This window comes from Cebus imitator, unplaced genomic scaffold (assembly GCF_001604975.1).
Source record: "Cebus imitator isolate Cc_AM_T3 unplaced genomic scaffold, Cebus_imitator-1.0 Scaffold83, whole genome shotgun sequence".
In the NCBI taxonomy this organism is placed as follows: Eukaryota; Metazoa; Chordata; class Mammalia; order Primates; family Cebidae; genus Cebus; species Cebus imitator.
Genome location: NW_016107398.1, coordinates 2,079,967 through 2,100,771, shown reverse-complemented (window position 1 = coordinate 2,100,771; position 20,805 = coordinate 2,079,967). Strand labels below are relative to the sequence as shown.

Here is a 20,805-nt window from a genome sequence, read left to right as displayed (position 1 = left end):
GGCTGCTTGTTAATTATTTTCTTCCCTCATTTTTTTTTTGTCTCTATTATTAAACATAATTACAGGCATACCCATTTTTAGACTGTATTTTAGCCTGGGCAATAAAGCAACACCCCTGTTCTCTCTCCCTCTCCCTCTTCCTCTTTCTTCCTTTTCTTTATTCTTTTTTTCTTTTTCTTTTTCTTTTTTTTTTATTTTCTTTTTCTTTCTTTCTCTCTTTCTTCCTCTAAAAAAAAAATACCCTTAACCTTATTTTTCCTTTAGTTTCTCACCTCCTTATAATTTAAGTAAGCTTGCTTTCTCTTTTTTTACTCCTGGTTAATTGACTTAAATGCTTTTTTGGCCAAAAATCACAGTAGAAAAACACACATATACATATTTCCCCATTATAGGATAAAAGCATTATCAACTAGACGAGAAAGTTAAGTGTATTAACACCACAAAAAAATTTTTTAAAGCCTCAGGGAAATAAATTATATGAACATAAAGGGAAAGGGAAGAATGCACAAAGATTTTCCCGGAGAGGAAGATTTTCTAGTTTGTGATGTCATCAATATCATACAGGGTTATAAGTATCAAATAATAATAGTAACAAATCCATGAAACACTTCATAAACCTTAGTTATTATTACTGCCATTATCTAACAATGTTGACTACATAGGAAGCTAATTGCTAGAAAACAACAATTTGCAAAAACACTGCTATTTCTTTCAAGCAAAAATACTGCTATTTCTTTCAAGAAAAAATACATTATTTTTTCATGCAAAAATATAAAATATACTGTCACAGAGTAAAAAGAGTCAATAGAAACTTCAGCATAGAGCCAAAACAAATGAGCTCATTATTAGAAAAAGAGTATTAATCAGGAGAAAAGTGCTCCAGAAACAATTTATTTTAGTCAGTTAGCTTAAAGCCATATAAGCAATCTATTAAGAATATACTGGCTCATCTCAGTTGTAATGTCACTCTCTCATCTGAAAACAAAATGGATACTAAACAAAAAGGTTCTTAAAAATATAGAAGTAAAATATTCTAGAACCTCAATTTAGTATTGTTCTTAGAAGTACACTAAGTAGTACCATGTCCATAAACAATACTCTATCTAGGAAATCACTTCAAATCCTTCTAGTAGTTGGCAGGATATAAATAAATAGGCATAAGGGTAAGGCAAATTACAATTAAAGTTATTTTCTTAATTCTTATCATTATACTTACACTGAGCTAGAGTATCCCAAATGAATTTATATTATGCCAAATTCTAGAAAAACATATTTTTTCCCCAGTACATGCTTTGTGGATTAAAGATGGTCATAACACTCCCATCAGGAGGTGAAATCTACATCCATTTCCTTTGAAACTGAGTGGGCTCTTTTACTAATAATAAATATTAGCATCTCTACTTCCTTATTCTTGGAATATTCTCTCTTGTAACCCTAAGCCAACATATGAGAGGTATAATCACACCATTACAGAAACTGATGCAGTTTCTGATGTAGCCTGCCCCTTCACCAGACTCACAGTAGGGACTTCCCCTCTATTTGGCCCACTGCACTCAACCTTTTGTGGGAGTGAGCACGTGGGTGAGTGCAGATCTAGCTGGCTGCTCCAATCACGAACACAGGAACAAGCTTCGTGTAGGGCCCGCAGTCAGACCAGGCACAAGTAAGCAAGTGCAGGACCCAGCCATCTACTCCGGGCATGGACACAGAAGCAAACTCCATGTGTGGCCCACAGCCAGACCAGGTAGTTGACTTGAGGGGAACATGGCAGTGCCCAGGTGAGGGTGCCCATAACCCCAAAGCCTCAGGGGAGTTGTTATAGTGCTCCTTTAGTTCCACTGTCTGCAGACAGCAGTGTGTTAGCAGCTCAGTTGACCCCTGGCCTTGTTGCCTGGGGTGGCTGCCCTCCACCAGCAAGGGCAAAGGGCCAGTGTGACAGCCTTTGTGGATACCTGCACTCGGTGGGTCCCCATATCTTGTCCAGCATCCAAGAAGAATGAGGTCACAGGAATGGTTAAAAGATGGTGAAGGCAATAATTTTATTGAGCAATGAAAACAGCTGTTAGCAGAGAGGGGAGCTGGAGAGGAGACAGGAAGGGCAGGTTGTCTCCCCCAAAGTCAGGTTGTTTCTTCCTCTACTTACTAAGTCTGGGGTCTTTATAGGCACAGAATGAGGGGTACATGCTGATTGGCTTATGAGTATGCAAAAAAGGTTGAAGTGAAGACACCACTCAAGGGTGGGCATGACAGTGTAGAAAATCAATTAGGAAAGGGAAGGTATATATAAAATAGGTGAAGAGTGGGGATCAGTCAGAGGAAAGCACACCAAATAGAAGGCCAAGTTCTCAAACTGGTCCAAAGATTTAACTTGTAGCTTAGGTTTCAGGTTTTAAACTGTCTTTGACATGAAGGTGTGGTTTCACCAGGTACCCATCTTTATCTGCCTAGGCATTTGGCTGCCTCTTATTGCTATCAAAACCACATGAAGAGGTGTCCTCAGAATACATTAGGGAAGCAGAGAAGCCCAAAAGAACTACTTTAATTCCTAACCCACAAAATTGTGAGCATAAAATAAATATATTGTTCAGTGGGGGTGGACAGCAACTTCTTATTCAGCAATAAATGCACGGACATCAATACATAACCAACAAAACTAAAGGTGAACCAGATTACAAACATTGTAGAAATGCCCTTTAAAAGCCATCATCCAGCCTAATAGGAAAGGTAAATCCTGAAAAATGTTTTTTACAATCACAATTAGTATTAGTACATACCAGCTCGTCTAAAAAAGCCTGCTTATTCTTTCTTTTTAGAATCTGCTGCAGTTGTTCTTCTTTTTGTATAAATAGTCTTCTTTGTTCATTTTCCTGTCGTTCCACTTCTAAAGCTTCTTCCAGTTCTTCTTGTTCTCGAGTCTAAAACAAAAATTTATATATGGCATGCAATAAGTTTAGGAGCCAGGAGCAATCACATAACACACTCTGATACTTTCTTTATTGACACTAGTCACTTATTATTTAATAACGTAGCAATTACATGTTGAAGGAAGTAGAATTTATTTTATTTCATGTTGACATGTTACTATTAAAGAGAACAACTATTCTGTTATACCATATTAGTGGAATTTTGTCATACCAAGGCCACTGGGAACATGTTAAGGGAAGTTGAGGGATGATTTTAGAAAGATGACTAGAAGCAGTGAGGTGTACATAAAGATCAATTGGGTTCAAGACTGACAATAGCAGGACTAGTTAGAAGAATATTCAAATAACCCAGCTAAGAAATAAGAGCCCAACGAGGTAGATTACGCCTGTAATCCCAGCACTTTGGGAGGATGAGGTGGAGGGATCACAGGGTCAGGAGTTTGAGACCAACCTGGCCAACATGGTAAACCCCTGTCTCTACTAAAGATGCAAAAGTGGGCATGGTGATGCACACCTGTAATCACAGCTACTTGGGAGGCTGAAGCAGGAGAACTGCTTGAACCCGGGAGGCAGAGGTTGCAGCAAGCTGAGATTGCGCCACTGCACGCCAGCCTGGGCGACAGGGCAAGACTCTTTCTCAAAAAAAAAAAAAAAAAAAAAAAAAAAAGAAAAAGAAAAAAAAAAAAAAAAAAAAAAAAAAAAAAAAGAAAAAGAAAAGAAAAGAAAAAGAAATAAGAGCCCTAAATAAAGTAACAATCTAATTAGAGTAGAAAGGAGGCTTAAAAAATGATAAAGAGTGATCATAAATAGAATATAAAGACTGACCAAATATGAGCACCTGGATGAATGCTGGCACCATTCACTGAGACAAAGAACATAATAAGAGATGAATATACTTTAATAGACTTTAATTAAAAAACTGTCAAAAGAGACAAGAACATTATATAATAATAAAAGGTTCAACATATAGAAAAATATAACAATTATAAACAACTAAATATGTAAAGCAAACATTGACAACTGAAGGGAGAAATAGACAGCAATATAATAACAGGAAACTTAATTCACATTCAACACTGCATGGAACTCTCAGAAAGAAGATCAATAAGGTAACAGGAGTCTTAAACAACTTTACAGTTCTGTAGATGTCTGTTATAACAACTAACAGACATATACAGAACATTCCGCTAAACAGCAGCAGAATGCACATTCTTCCCAAGCACACACAGAACTTTCTACAGGATAGATCTCAAGTTAGGTCACAAAACAAGTCTTAACAAATTTAAGAAGACTGAAATCATACCAAGTATCTTTCCTAACCACAATGGCCTAAAACGAGGAGTCAGTAGCAGAAGGAAAACTGGAAAATTCACAAAAATGCACATATGTGAAAATTAAACAATACACTCAAATAATCACTGGGTCAAAGAAGAAATCAAAAAGGAAATTTTAAAATACCTCAGGACAAACACAAACAAAAACACAGCATACCAAAACTTAAGGGATACAGAAAATGCAGTACTAAAAGGAAAGTTTCTTGTGATAAACACCTACTTTAAAAGAGAAGAAAGATCTCAAATAACAACCTGACTTTACATCTCAATGAGCTAGAAAAATAACAAACTGAGCTCCGAGTTAGCAGAACAAAGTATTAAAATAAATAACAAAGATTAGAGCAAAAATAAATGAAATAGAAAATAAAAAAGAACAGAAAAAATCAACAAAATTAAGTCCTTTGGAAAGATAAAACTGACAAGCTCTTTGCAAGACTATGGAAAAGAGAGAAGACTCAGAATTAGAAACAAAAGAGGAGACATAACATCTGATGCCATAGAAATAAAAGGATCATAAGAGACTACTATGAACAAGTATACACTAACAATTATACAATTCAGTTAATCTAGAAGAAATAGAAAAATTCCTGGAAATATACAACCTACCAAGAACAAATTATGAAGAAATAGGAAATCTGAAAACAGATAGCACTAGTATGGACACTGAATCAGTAGTCACACCTCCTAACAGAGAAAAGGCTGTAGTGGTAAATTCTGCTAAACATTTAAGGAAGAATTAACATTGATCCTTCTCAAACTTTTCTAAAAAACCGAAGAGGTGGACACTTCCATACTTGTTTTATGAAGCCATCGTTATTACCCTGATACTAAAAGCAGACAAAGATACCAAAAGAAAAGAAAATTGTGAGCCAATATCCCTGATTAACAAAAATGCAAAAATCCTTAACAAAATACTTGTAAACTAAATCCAACTGAACTTTAAAAGAATGATACAACATAACCAAGTGAGAATTACCCTTGGGATAGAAAGATGATTCAACCCACAAAATCAATTAATATACCACATTAACAAAATAAAGAATTAAAATCATATAATCAATACATTCAGGAAAAGGCTTTGATAAAATGTAACGCCCTTTCATGATTGTGGTAGCTCATATCTGTAATCCCAACACTTGGGGTTAATGAAACATGTTACCTACCCATACTTATTTTGCATGTATCTTCCGATGTACCCAGAGAAGGTTACTAGGCAAACAGAGTAACATTAATGGCATACTGATCCTCTCAGAAATAAGATACTTTTGGCCAAGTGTGGTAGCTCACACCTGTAATCCCCTTTGGGAGGCCGAGGCAGGCAGATCTCCTGAGGTAAGGCGTTCGAGACCAGCCTGGCCAACATGGTGAAACTCCCTCTCTATTAAAAATACAAAACTTAGCCGGGTGTGGTGGCAGGTGCCTGTAATCCCAGCTACTTGGGAAGCTGAGGTAGCAGAATTGCTTGAACCTAAGAGACAGAGGTTGCAGTGAGCCAAGATTGTGCCATTGCACTCCAGCCTGTGTGACAAGAGCAAGACTTCATGTTTAAAAAAAAAAAAAAAAAGAAAGAAAGAAAAAAGAAAGCCAGGCTGGGTATGAATAGAATGAAAATATAGTATCAATTCACTGAGAGTGTTACAACAGGAAAGAAGTGCTGAAATAAAGCACTATAAGACTATAAGGAGGAAGTCTCTTCTAAATACGAGATGAAAATCTAATCTATGTGGTCCAAATCACTTGTATCCTTTTCACTGATTATTATAAATTCCTGATCAAGTACTGCAAAGTGCTGAAATAAAACACTCTAAGACTATAAGGAGAACGTCTCTTCTAAATACAAGATGAAAATATAAGCTATGTGATCCAAATATACTTGTATCCTTTTCACTGATTATTACAAAATCCTGACAAAATACCTCAAATGTAATTAGCTCAGCTTTCCCCTACAGCTAGAAAGCCAAACTGTACTATAGAAATTATAGCTAAAGTATATAAATTAGACAATGGCTTCTTGGCATGCATACAATTCTTTTTTCTTTATAGAATACATTTTAATACATTTCATAATAATGACTCCTGAGATATTTTCAAAACAAACTTCAACATGAGATCAACTAAAACAAATCAAAATCACATTGATGCCTAGCAATATTACTATTTCAGTAAAACAAAAAAAGGTAACTGATTGAGAAACCAAAGTTAAGCTTAGTTTACAAATGTGTTCCTCTTATCTCATCATGAATTCATTTTAGTTTCTAATAAATAGTGTCTTTGTTTTATCTCCCTCTTGGGAGCTCTGTCAACGTCTGTCTGGGTTTGCTCTCTCCTTTAGAGAAATTAATGTTCAAGGATAAAAATGAGCCTCCATTATTTTGTGACCATTGTCCAAATGCTCACTTACCAGAGAATTATACAGGCAAAATTAGCTTTAACAATCACCTACCTTATGGATCCATTTCCTTAAGAAAACACACTCTAACATAATGCTGTCAAAGTGGTTTTTGCTATAGTAATGTGTGCCTGCCTACCTACATTACCTATACAGCATATATTTGTATTTCTGGTCTAGATTTCAGCTAAATTTTTAATAAATGTAACTGGTTTAAAGGAAGGTGCCTTTTTAAAGTATCATGTGGAAACATTTGTTTCTAAGACAAAAGAAGAAGAAAATACTTAGCAACCAACCAGCTTTAATTTATTTTTCTGAATAACATCTTTGTTTTCCTTTTGATATATCTCCATTTTCTTTTTCGTGTTATCCAAATCCACATTGTTGGTCAAGTTGAAAACTGTATCAGAAAAAAAACAATGAAATGAAAAATTGTTTTAATATAAATCTTGAGTAGACAATAAAAAACAAATACACAGTGACTCGTTTGGTAGGTTGTCATTCTTTATAGCTCTATTTGTGACCTTTTAATCAGCTACCTATTTTAGAGACTAGCTCTAGTTACGGCAACCATGTTTTCCAAGCCAAATACAAGGACAGGCTGTTTGACTCGCACAAAATACCTAAATGTCAGGATCACTCCAGAAAACCTAAGATATGTGCTTGCTATACTTACATTAGATCTGATTTTTATAGTCCCCTCTATTGCTTTGTATGCTTTAAAAGCATACAAAATATTGTTTACATTTTTTAAATATAAAGAGTAAGTCTGGAATCTACAACAATAGAATTTTAAAAAGAAATAAAAAATCATATATTTGTATAATTTATATCAAACAAAAAACAGGTTTTATTCCCATTCCAGTTGTCTCCAACATGAGTAGGGAAAGGCTTAAACTACTTCCCCTTGTAGTCTAGCTCTAGAAATGCATGAAATAAAAGAGTTGGAACTTTAGAAGAAAAATAAAGAATAAACTGGCACCAAAACTTAGACTAAAAGAATTTCTAAAGAGAACCACTCAGGCATGTTTAGATACTACTAAATTTTCTGTAAATTAGAGCTCTCTTTTGATAATTATAAATCAAAATAATTTGAATTATAAATGCCATATTCCCTTTCAATTTTACATATGTAAATCAAAAAGTTACTATAATATTCTGAACAATTTAAAAATTACCCTCTTGCTATTTATAAACTCATATGGAAGACTCCATTTCAGTACGACTCTCCTGTTCCATAATTCAGTTCAAGCCTCTGTAGTTTCCCCTGTAATCTTTCTATATCCGTTATTAGCCCTTCCACCCCTTCTCCAATTACTTACCAACTGCCTCCTGCTTCTTGTCCTACAAACAAGATGGATCTACCCTAAATAACTGCTCTATCCCTTGGGTTTCTACAGATTCCTGCCCCATCTCTCTCTTTCTTTTAACCAATAACCATCTCAAATAGTTCCTAGGTTTTTGAATTACAGAAACTTACAAGAGTCAAAAAGTAACACTGGAAGACCAACACAGAGCTGCTTGTTTTGTTGAGCAAAGCCATCAAACAGACTCAAAACACCAATTTGTTCTATAATTTCATTTTTATCTTCTCAAAAGGCCAACTTATTTCAGAACATCAATTTATCATAATCACTGTTGAATATCCAGGCTCATTTAGGTATAAAGACAAAAGTCTATTCAGTTTTATCTTACGTAATTTTTAATCTGGAAGAATTGAGAGAAAATGAGAAGCAATAACCCTCTAGCCACTTTTCCAGCTTTTTAATATTAAGTGGAAAAGAAAATAAGTCAGAGAATCTGGCTATGATATGATGCAGGACATTCTTCATAAATCACACTCTAGTCCTGACACAAAACAGTCAGAAGGAGGCTCCAGACAAGCAGCACCCTGAAAAAGGATCTTTGATCCTTAGTTAAAATGGTGATTCCACTATCTTTATCAACCACTCGATCTATTCCTTGTATTTAAATAGCCCATCCTCTGAGCAACCAAATCTGTTGATCTTTGACAATTCTAACCATCCTCAACATCTACCAGATCCAACCTCAGCCTCCCAAGTATCTTGGATTACAGGCGGGCACAACAACGCCTGGCTAATTTTTGTATATTTTAGTAGAGACAGGGTTTCGCCATGTTGGTCAGACTGGTCTTGAACTCCCGACCTCAAGTGATCCGCCCACCTCAGCCTTCCAAAGTGCTGGGATTACTGGTGTGAGCCATCATGTCCAGCCATTAACCTAGGCTATCTGATTCCAATCTGAACTTTTACCTACGATGCCTACAAAACTAGTTGTGTCGTTTCTCTCAATGCCTGAAAACCACTGCTACCTAGCAGTCCTCTGCATTTGTATGGCCCTACACTTTGCATTTCCATATCAGTGATTAAACTGTTCCCTCTACGCATAGGGCTCATCTCACTACCAACCTCAACCCAGAACAACAGTGAATATCCATATCTGACTCACCCTTCTATACCCATTTTAATCACCAGCTCATCCTTATGAGACACTTCGCAGTTACAATCTCTCCATCCCTGAATGCTTACATTATCTAATATTGCTCTGCTAGCACTTACCCACTTTCTACTCTGTATAATTATTTTCAATGTGCACATCTTGTCTGACCTATTAGAATGTTCCTTAAAGGTAGTTTCTAGGTGTGATTCATCTTTATTATTGCTTCCACTACTTCTACTGTATTCCTTTTAGAATGGCAAAACTCCAGTCACAACATAAAATGCTGGTGCAGATCTGGAACAACAAGAACTCTCATTTCTTGCTGGTGGGAATGCAAAATTGTTTAGTCACTTTGGAAGACAGTTTTCCAGTTTCTAACAAAACTAAACATACTCTATCACATGATCTGGCAATCAAGCTCCTAGGTATTTATCCAAATGAGTTAAAAACATATGTCCACATAAAAACCCACACATGAATGGTTACAGAAGCTTTATTAATAATTGCCAAAACTTGGAAGCAACCAAGATATCCTTCAGTAGATCAAAAAAATGGAATATTATTCAGCACTAAAAAGAAATCAGCTATAAAGCCAAGAAAAGACACAGAGGAGTTTTAAATGCATATTGCTAAGTGAAAGAAGCCGATCTGAAAAGGCTACATACTGTATAATTCCAACTATATAACATTCCAGAAGAGTCAAAACTATAAAAACTAAAAAAACAGTGTTTGCCAGGGGTTGTGGATAGATAGGAATAAATACACAGAAAAACATAGAGGATTTTTAGGACAGTTAAAAATGACTCTGTATGATATAATGATAGATACACATCATTACATGTTTGTCAAAACCCATAGAGTGAACAGCACCAAAAATGAATCCTAGTATAAACTACACATTTTGTGTGATAATGATATGCCAATGTAGGTTCATTGATTGTAACGATGTACCACTCTGGTGCCGGATGTTGATAGTGGGGGAGGCTGTGCACACGTAGAGGCAAGAGATATATAGGAACTATCTGTATTTTCTACTCAGTGTTGCTGTGATTCTAAAACTTCACTAAAAAAAAGTCTACTTTAAAAAAAAAAGTTCCCATGTGGCAAAGGCACAAGAAATGCTTGTTGAATTATCATGAGAGGAAATAAACTAATACCAACATTTATAATTACTTTCATAATTATAGATTTAATTAAAATAATCTTTATAATTACAGATTTGAACATGGCAAAGGAGGAAGGTTCAAAATGACAGGACTAAATAATCTTGGTTTCTTATGGTATAAATCTACTGAATAGTAAGTGCTCAAATTGATATCCCATGTAGAGCTCTACCAGTATGTTCAAAGCAGTTTAAAAAACACTGTTTATTACCAAACTAGACAGTTTACTACTGATTTTCACTTTCCATTAAACAGAACCCAGAAATAAACTTAAATCCTGAGTGCAATTAATATGTTTATATACAGTTTCATTTTTTTTTTTTTTTTTGAGATGGAGTCTCATTCTGTTGCCCATGCTAGAGTGCAGTGGCATGAGCTTGGCTCACTGTAACCTCTGGTCCCCCGGTTCAAGCAATTCCTCTGCCTCAGCCTCCCGAGTAGCTGGGATTACAGGTGCTGGCCACAATGCTCAGCTAATTTTTGTATTTTTAGTAGAGATGGGGTTTCATCACATTGGTCAGGCTGGTCTTGAACTCCTGGTCTCAAGTGATCCGCCCACCTTGGCCTCCCAAAGTGCTGGGATTGCAGGCATAAGCCCAGCCACAATGTTTTCTTTTAGGCTTATTAAAAACTTTATGAGTTCTGGATCACTTGTGGCCAGGAGTTTGACACCAGCCTAGTCAACATAGCGAGGTCCCATCTCTACCAAAAAAATAAAATTAAAAACTTAACCAAGTGTGGTGGCACACACCTGTAGTCCTAGTTACTTGGGAGGTTGAGACAGGAAGATCACTTGAGCCCAGGAGTTTGAGTCTACAGTGAGCTATGATGGTACCACTGCACTCCAGCCTGGGAGAAAGAGTGAGACCCTATCTCTAAAAAATAAATAAATAAATAACAAAGAAAACTTTATGAATTCCAATAAAAGTAAAATAATTTGTTTCATATTTTAATTTAGAAGCAAAGGTAAATGGAAATCATAACTATAGATGACACAAATATCTTCCTTTAAAAAGTAACAAAAGAACCATAAAAGTGACTTGCTATTTTTAAAAATTTTCAGATGAAGCAGGTCTCATTCATACCCAATGAATCAGGTTGGTATAATAGCCTTGAAGAAAAAGGAATAGAAGCTAATTTTCTATAACAATCATTTGACCCTTTATCTGCTTACTGATTTAGTTCAGATGTTGACCTGCCTTTAGTCAAGTATTAAAAGCAAACAAAAAGCCTATTGTATTTTCTGAAAGATTTAATGTTATTTAAGTACAATTGTGAAGCCTTTTTGACATCCAGAATTTATAATTAAAGCCCTTAGGACTTTCTCACCCTTTTAAAATAAGTATCCTCTGCACCAAAAGAATAATCTCTTCATTATGAAACTAAGAATAAACCTTTGAGATAATCCCTAGAGCCATAAGGAACAAGAATTTTATGTATAGATTGTCATAACCACAGAAAAGAGCCTATTGTAATGCCATAAGAAAGTCCATCTTCATGTGTGCCCTTTCTATTAAAAATTTTTGATGCTATTATTCAAAATTGTAATTTTTTCATTTTTATATTCACGTTTAAAAGATTCATAATTTATACAACAAAATTACCTCAATCCCCAATTTATGAATCCTCAAACATGACCCTCTGAGGCACCCTACTAATTCTAGTCCTCTCATTCCAGACTTAAACATTTATCTCCAACGGCACCCTTCTACCTATAAGATCGAGTTCAAACATCTTTAATATCCTTCAAAACATGGCCCCAACCTACCATATTTTTCTCTCATCTCTAATAATTCCACAGAACTCCATGTTCTAGACTCAGAGAGCAAGAAAATCCTATTATTTACAATTTGGCTCCATCCTTTACTAGCAATGCAATCCTGGTCACCCAGATGCAAAACAGAAATAAAAATGTCTGTCTCTTAGAGTTTTAAAAAATTATATTAGATAATGTATGTATAGCTCAGTCTGGTACTTAGTGTTCATTAAATTAACATTTTATACTTCTGACTAACATAGTCAATACAGATAATCACAGACATCTAACTAATTAACTTTAAATGTATGAATAAAACACAAAATAGAAAGCTATTGAAACAAGATTTTAAAAGGAAGTTTTATTTATATGATGACAAACAACGCCATACAACTAAGTGGTGGAGCCACACCCTAACAAAACTTAAAAGATCTAAAACTAAAGTCTTTACCTCATCTCTCATTTCTGCACACATTTCACCCAACAAAATAATAGAAAATACTGCCTATTCTCCCGTGTTTACCTGATTAACACCATACAACTGTTCAGGGTCAGGTCATATTTTATCCTTGCCTACTCTCTCTAACACACTCCCTACATCAAATCAACCACTTAAATATTCTATCTCTAAAATATCCTCTTTGTCTGTCCCCATTGTGACTATCTACTCCAAGCCCTCATTATCTATCACCCAAATTACTGTAATGGCCCCTTAAAAAGTCATTTCTCACTCTTGAGTATCTCCTCTTAGTCACAGAATAAAATCTTAACTCACAGCCCAGTTTACAAAGCCCTCCTTTTTTTTTTTCAGTCAACAAATAATAATTATATATATCTATGGGGTACAATGTGATGTTTTGATACATGTATTCACCGTGGAACTATAAGTTAATTAACATATCCATCACCTCACATGCTTTTTCATAGCAAGAACATCGAAAATCTATTCTTTTAGCAATTTTGAAATATATAATACATTATTATTAACTATGGTCACCATGCTGTGCAATGACTTCAAAAGCTTATTCTTCCTATGTAATTGAAATTTCGTATCCGTTAGCCAACAAAATAACAAAAACTACTGCCTAGTCTCCAGAGTTTACCTGATTAACTCCATACAACTCCCCTTTTCCCACCCACCACCCATCCCACAGCCGCTGGTAACCACCCCATTTTGCTCTCTACTTCTCTAAGTTCAACTTTTTTAGATTCCAGATATAAGTGAGACCATGCCACATTTCTCTTTCTGTGACTGACTTATTTCACTTAGCGTAATGTCCTCCAGGTTGATCCATGTTATTGCATATTGCAGAATTATCCTCTTTTTTGAGGCTCAAGTATTCTATTGCGTATATGTACCACATTTTCTTTATCCATTCATCCAAATGATGGATACTTAGACTGATTCCATATCTTAGCTATTGTGAATAGGGCTATAGGTTATAGACCCAGAAGTGGGATTACTAAGATCATATGGTAGCTCTATTTTTAGTATCTGAGGAACTTCCATACTGTTCTCCATAATGGCTGTACTAATTTACATTCCCACCAACAGCATACAAGGGTTCCCTTTTCTCCACATCCTCATCAACACTTATCTCGTCTTTTTGATAATAGTCATTCTAACAGATGTGAAATGATATCTCATTTTGATTTTAATTTGCATTTCTCTGATGATTAGTGGTGTTGAGCACATTTTCATATACCATACATATGTCTTCTTTTGAGAAATGTCTATTCAGGTCCTTTGCCCATTTTCTCATCAAATATTTTCTTGCTACTGGGTTGAGTTCCCTATATATTTTGGAGATTAACCCTTTATCAGATGTCTGGTTTGCAAATATTTTCTCCCACTCTGCAGGTTATCTCTTCCCTCTGTTGTTTCCTTTGCTGTGAAGAAGTTTTTTAGTTTCTTACAATCCCATCTGTCTATTTTTGCTTTTGTTGTCTATGGTACTAAGGCCTCCTTAACGCAGGTCCAGTCTGTTTTTCAGGCCTCATTTTTAATCACTCCTCATGTTGTATCTACCTATAATAGACTACTTGCTCATTCTCCAACATGCCCAACATCTTTCTATCTCATGCCTTTTTGTTTGGTTACAAATGTTTTTCCAAGCCCTCTCAATCTGTTGAACTCCTATTCCTCTTTCAGGATCAAACCCAAGTGCCATCTCTTCTCTAAACTTCACCAAACCATATCTCTCTTTCCCAGTGCTAGGTTAATTCCTTTCTTATCTGTATTCCCACAGCATTTTATAAATGCCTATGTATAAGACTTACCACATTAAATTATACTTGTTAGTTAACATAATTTCTCTCCCTTTAGAGTCTGAGCTAATTGAGGGCAAATATCACATATCCCCATCAATAAAGCAGTTCACATAAAAAAAATCTTAAAACTTGTTGAATTGAGCTAAATTTCAGAAAATAAACTATAAATCCAAAAGGTTAGTTCCCACAAACCATCAATATCTTTAAATACAGTAGAACCACTCTTTAATCAACACAATGAGGATTTAAAGTTGATTATTTAAATAAGTCTGTTAAAGGAGGGAGACACACACAAACATCTCTCTTTTTAAATACTTCAATTTAAAACATAGTTAGCATATAGTCATTCTCTAACTTAATGACATACAGCAAATTCTAGTCTTCAGAGTTTTGCTTCTTCCTTATATAGGCCATAATTGTCATCTATATTGTTCAATTTCCTTTTTTGTTTTCTGCTTTTTGTTTTTCCTGAGACATGGTCATGCTCTGTTGCCTAGGCTGGAGTGCAGTGGCACAATCACCATTCACTGTAGCCTTGGGCTCCTGGACTTAAGCGATCCACCTCAGCCTCCCAAGTAGCTAGGACTACAGGCACATGCCACTACATCCAGTGAACTTGTTAAATTTTGTTAGAGATGGCTCTCATTATGTTACCCAGGCTGATCTCAAAGTCCTGGGCTCAAGCAGTCCTCTTGCCTCAGCCTCCCAAAGTGCTGTGATTACAGGCCTGAGCCACTGCACCTGGCCAATTCCCATTTTTTTAAGAGGTGACTTAAAAATTTGAGAAGCAGAATCCTTCTAGAGTTTTGTAATTTTTTCCCCAACCCGACACATGATTTAACTTTAAGTATTTAAATTACATATAATATTTAAATATGTATTTAATTATATAACTCCAATAACAAGTACAATTGACATAAGAAGGTTTGGTTATCAAGGCTAATAATACTTGACGTATAATTGAACTGGTGGAAGAAGTACAGAGGTGTACTCAAGGGCAACTTCTAATTGACAGCATTCACAATGTATTCATTATGCTGTGGGTATCAGTGAGTACATTTTATGGAAAAACTGGGGAATATCAGTTACTTCAATGAGACAATTAAGTGGCAGTTGGTTAAGAGAGTTTCCACATACTGCAACTAAATATACATAACAGCAGAATAACTTTCAAATTAAATGGTCTGAGCCACAGTTTCTGCATTTGGTAAAGAAAGCATTACATGTTGTATACGCCTAATATCTACACTTGCTCTTGCCTATCAATTCTAGTACCAATGTCTGAACATAAACATGGTTTACCTATGGGACCCATGTAGTCCATACCTTCAAACTGACTTATCTTGAAGCAAATGTATATGTGTGTGTGTGTATTGTTTAATCATAGCTCAATCAAAACCTTAATCCCAGAATCAAGATCTCCTTGTAGTTCATCCCTTAAACCTATTCCTCACCTTCTCTGTACATCAGTTTCTTTTAGTTATCCTGACTGCCTGCTTGGAATTGTGACCATGTATTCAACTTGCATTGCAACACATAAAATCTCCTTTCTCTAGTTTGACCAGACTTTTGATTGATCATATTACCTTTAGAATATATGTAAGCTGCTTTTCTTCCCAATTGCTATCGAACTGCTTTTCCTATACTTAATATCTATGTATAGGCAGATTTCTACATTCCTTCATACTTGCCTAGTTCTTGCAGATTTCTTTCTGGTTGTTCTTCTCAGTCTACATCCTAACTTTTCCACTTTGCCTTGTCACTCCCAATTCTACCATCTTTTCAGCTAAAATCCATAGTCATTCACAATTGCTAAGATGATATACAAAGTGCAATGAATACACGTAGAATGGAAAAGCAGTAGCGCTTATAGCACTGAAAGATCCCAGAGGAAACCCTAAATTATGTTTTGCATGTGCTTTTCCTGTGCCATAACAAATAAACTTAGATACATAAAAGTTTCAGATAACAGTTGAAACAACAAGATTTTCTGGATTTTATAGTAAAGAAATTAAAGGAATTAAAATATTATTCCTCAAAAATGTGAATTTTCTAAGTTTACCATATATAAACCTTCTAAAGAATGATCCAATTATAAACTTATTTTTAATAGTAAATATTGAGTATAATTACCTATCAAGTTTGAAAGAAAATGATTGCTGTTTGATCCTCATAGTCTCATTCTAATGTTCTCAGTATACAACCTTTTTATCATTTCCAAACCCGCACTTAATAATAATTATTGCGACTTTAAAAAGCAGCATTATTTTTTAAATCAATATATAACAACTTCCAAACTTTTTAACATCTCTGAAATTTTCATTTAAGAGAACTTAAATAGTTTTTTCTTGACAAAAATCATCCTTTTGACTAAACACATCAGAAAGAAAAGGCACAAAGATTACTCCAACCTCTGATTACAGAATAATACTGATTAATAGAATGCCACTTCAACAGTAAACTACCTCAAAGTACTTTAAGACTACTACAGCCACAGAAGCACAATGATAAACATACGGCTCTAGTCACTATAAATATGGTTAACAGGAACCCTATTTTTGAAAAAAATCAGAATATGCTTTCCTTTCATTTAAACTACTCTAATACATTATCAACATACAGAGGTATGTATCCATATAGTCTTCTTCCCCAGCTACAAAGTGTTACCACCTCTATTAAACATATTTTTCCTAAGAAAAAGTATTACTTAAATAGTTTATTTAAAAAGAAAGTAATTAAGTAAATGTTAGCTATCACAACAAAACCTATTTAGAGGTTTTTATGTGAGAAGTTCTCCTAAGCATTTAAAAGGTAAAAAGCACATGGTCTTATAGGCTAGCATACATCAAATTAAAAACTTACCAATTTCTTCCACTTCTTCCAGGAAGTCATTGTATTCTCTTAGACTAGGAAAATCTTCTTCTCTTTTATTGTATCTTCAAGAAAAGAAAAAATAAATCTACATATTATGTAGCATTGCTTTTAATATTATCTAACTGGTTTGCTTGTTCCTACCTAATTCATATATGATACACAGAAAAGAATTGTTTACTGTGTAAAACACTATTTTCTTTCTTTTTATTTTTATTTTTGAGATGGAGTCTTGCTCTGTTGTCCAGACTGGAGTGCAGGGGCACAATCTTGGCTCACTGCTACCTCCACTTCCCAGGTTCTCCTGCCTCAGCCTCCTGAGTAGCTGGGATTACAAGTGCACACCACCACATCCAGTTAAATTTTTTTTTGTATTTTAGTAGAGATGGGATTTTACCATGTTGGCCAGCCTGGTCTTCAATTCCTGACCTCAAGTGATCCGCCCACCTCGGCCTCCCAACGTGCTGGGATTACAGGCATGAGCCACTGTACCCAGCATAAAACACCGTTTTCTTGACACCAGGTTTGTAACCAAACCAAAAATGCAATTCTTAAATTCTTATGACTACAGAGAAGAAGTAGGATTAGGAGAAAATGGTGCAATATGCAAAATCCTTATTAAGACTTCAGGGAAAAAGAAATTAGGAGCTTGAAAGATTAGAAAATGAGCTTAAGCAAGGCATATCATTGGAAATGGTTTATTTTCTAAGTTTACCATATATAAACCTTCTAAAGAATGATCCATTTTATTATAATCATATTTTTAATAGTAAATATTGAGTACAGTTATCTATCAAGTTTGAAGGAAAATGATCGTTGTTTGATCCTCATAGTCTCATTCTAATGTTCACAGTACATAACCTTTGTGTCATTTCCAAACCCACCCTTAGTAATAATTCTTGTCTTTTTACTTCTTGCAAAAGTTTTTACTTGTTATTTACTTCTAAGAAATAGATTCACTAATTTCCAAAACACAAAAAATTGAAGCAAATCCTCCATTTGTCATGACATAGTCTAAAAAATGTGAGATCAAGAAAATCTGTAAATACTGTAATGTACCTGTGAAGAATTAGTAAATTGCAAGGAATTAACAATGAAAGATCAGAATCTAAGAGACTACCTCCCAGAAGTTATAAACAATGAAAGAGCCGCTAGGGACATTGATAAAGTATCATTGGTTATGTACCTAGAAAGATGCTGCTAAAACACTGGTTACTTTGGTTGAAATGTATTACCACTGAAAATAAAAATAAATTAATAAATATATAAATTATTTTAATTTCAAAAAAATAAGTTTCTTATAATAAAAGAATGGATAAAATAAAACCCAAAACTATTAACAAAGAGTAAAAAGTAAAACCTAAATTGTAAATAAAAAAGATTAATATATAGATATATATACATATATATACACATACATATACATACTATGCCCATATATGTATATACATGTATGTACACAAAAACATACATACCAAAATATAGCTAACACATAATTTTCTCTTAGTAGCCTTCAGACTTCAACTTAATGTTACCTCTTCAGCCCATACCTGACATCACTGACCACAGCAACACTCAGTTACCAACTATATAGCACTATTCTCAAGCTATAATAAATAATATATTTGCTTTGGTTTACCTGGTTTTTGTCTTTTTGCTATCCTATGCTACTGTTCTTAAATCTCATGAGAACAGAATTCATAGCTGTTTTACTCATCACTTCATAACTACTGCCTAACATGCATAACACAGTATTTATATACAGTAGATATGCAATACATGTTTATTAATCAAAGAACAAATACAAACGAATAATGAAGCCATCAAGAGACTCTTATTTAACAAAGATAAATAAATAATATTACTCAGTTCTCTAAGAATTTAAATGAATTTATAGTTATTTACTTGCTAATCTCTCCATATTTATCAGCAAATAATAATCAATTATTGACATAATTGTTAAAGTCCTCTTGTTGACTGAATCATTCAAGCAGGAATACTTACATCTTTAGCACTTTTTTCCTGATCTCAACCTCTTTGTCAACAGTGGGATCTTCAAAGAGTTGTACCCTGAAGTTGCTCTTTCTAAGTGGAGTACCACACTCAGGACAGTTTCCAGCTCCTCTCACAAACAGTAAATCCACACAACTTTCACAGCTGTAAGGTGAGAAATAAAACATAACATTAATGCCAATGTTCAAATCTACAACACACCTGAATAGTTTGCCCCTATAGGGTAAGAAGAGACATGAAAACTAGTCATTGTTTTTTAAAATCTTACCAAAAAACTTCTCGGAAAATGTTCATTTTCATTTGGAGCTTACTTTTCAGATACAGGTGTCCCAAGTGATATCAATTTTGTTTTATAAATCAAACAAATTTATAAATTAAAATAAATTGAGTGAGAGACTAGGAAAAATAGCAGGATAGGGAGAAGTTAAACAGCGTGTAAAAGGCTAGTGTATGGTCACCTCCATCCCCAGTCCAATATCAATATTCTTAGACCTGGGCAAAAGAAGCCTCTGCCAGGGGCCTGCACTTTAGACAGCCCTGTATACCCCAAGCACTAAAACAGACTTTTTTTCTTCCTTTCCTTGTAAGAAAGTTTTTTGAAAGTTCAGTGATCAACTGAGCAAATGACAAGTACAAGAAAGAGGTACTAGCTGAATGAGGCCCCACTGTCCAGAGGATAAAGAACTTTGAGTCCTCCAGTATGTGTGAAGGAGAAAATGAACACAACTTCTGCCATGAGAAATCTTAGAAAGAATGGCTGCTTATAAAAGCTTTATTCACTGAAAGTTCATTACCCCAAATCAATTAAACTGAATGCCCAGGCAAACCAGGTTTCCCAGATACCTGCATCCCCTTTTCTGATAGTGCAACATTAAGAAGGGCTTACAACTTCCTAGAAGACTTGAGTTGAAAAAACAATGAACTGGAGAAGTGAACCTTTTTGTAACCAGATTCCTGGGGACTTGGCGGGATCTGTTAATACACTGTTTTTGATGGGTCTAGGTACCACCCCAATCATCCCTGCCCTGCCCCAAAAGATCTATACTACCACTCAGGCAGGTTACGAGGATGGATGGGAGAAGAGAGCAGTTCCTTTAGCCTCTGAGTCTTAAGGATATAGGCTGCTGGCAACTCAAGATGCTGTGTAGGAAATCAGGCTGGGCCAAGGATGTAGATTAATTTATAACTTTTAAATATTCAAATATTTTGATAAATATTCAAATATTTATAGTCCTCCGGGTGTAATCTTGTCCAACTCCGTATGTGTTAGGGCCACAGAGTCCTAATCACTCCTTTTGTTAACAATATCTGACATTATCTTATTTATTTATTTTTGTGTTCTGTCTCCCAGACATGGAAGTACAGTATATTCCAGAAGGACAGAATGTTGCCGATCTTGTTCTCTATCCCCAGTGCCTAACAGTAAGTACTCAATAAATAAACCTCACAGAACAAAAAAATGAATACAAGACAAAGGGAAAAGAGAAATTATAATAAATAGGGAAGAGTTTATTTCTTCCAAGTGTGTATTTAACTTATGGGATAAGCTAAATGAGAAGAGTAATAAGAAAAATAAAAATTTTTAAGGTTATTAGTAAAATACTAACATTGACCTTTATGTATA

General features: G+C 34.9%; 1 protein-coding gene across 1 annotated transcript in view; it reads right to left on the bottom strand.

Annotated features, from left to right (window-relative positions):
• MNAT1 (MNAT1 component of CDK activating kinase) overlaps window positions 1-20,805 on the bottom strand; it is a 219,717-nt gene that overhangs the window by 138,695 nt on the left and 60,217 nt on the right. Inside the window, exons 2-5 of the mRNA XM_017533935.2 lie at window positions 19,173-19,325; window positions 17,160-17,233; window positions 6,944-7,047; window positions 2,775-2,915 (exon numbers count right to left, since the gene is read on the bottom strand). Of these exons, the coding sequence (XP_017389424.1) occupies window positions 2,775-2,915; window positions 6,944-7,047; window positions 17,160-17,233; window positions 19,173-19,325 (472 nt within the window). The remainder of the gene's footprint in view (window positions 1-2,774; window positions 2,916-6,943; window positions 7,048-17,159; window positions 17,234-19,172; window positions 19,326-20,805) is intronic.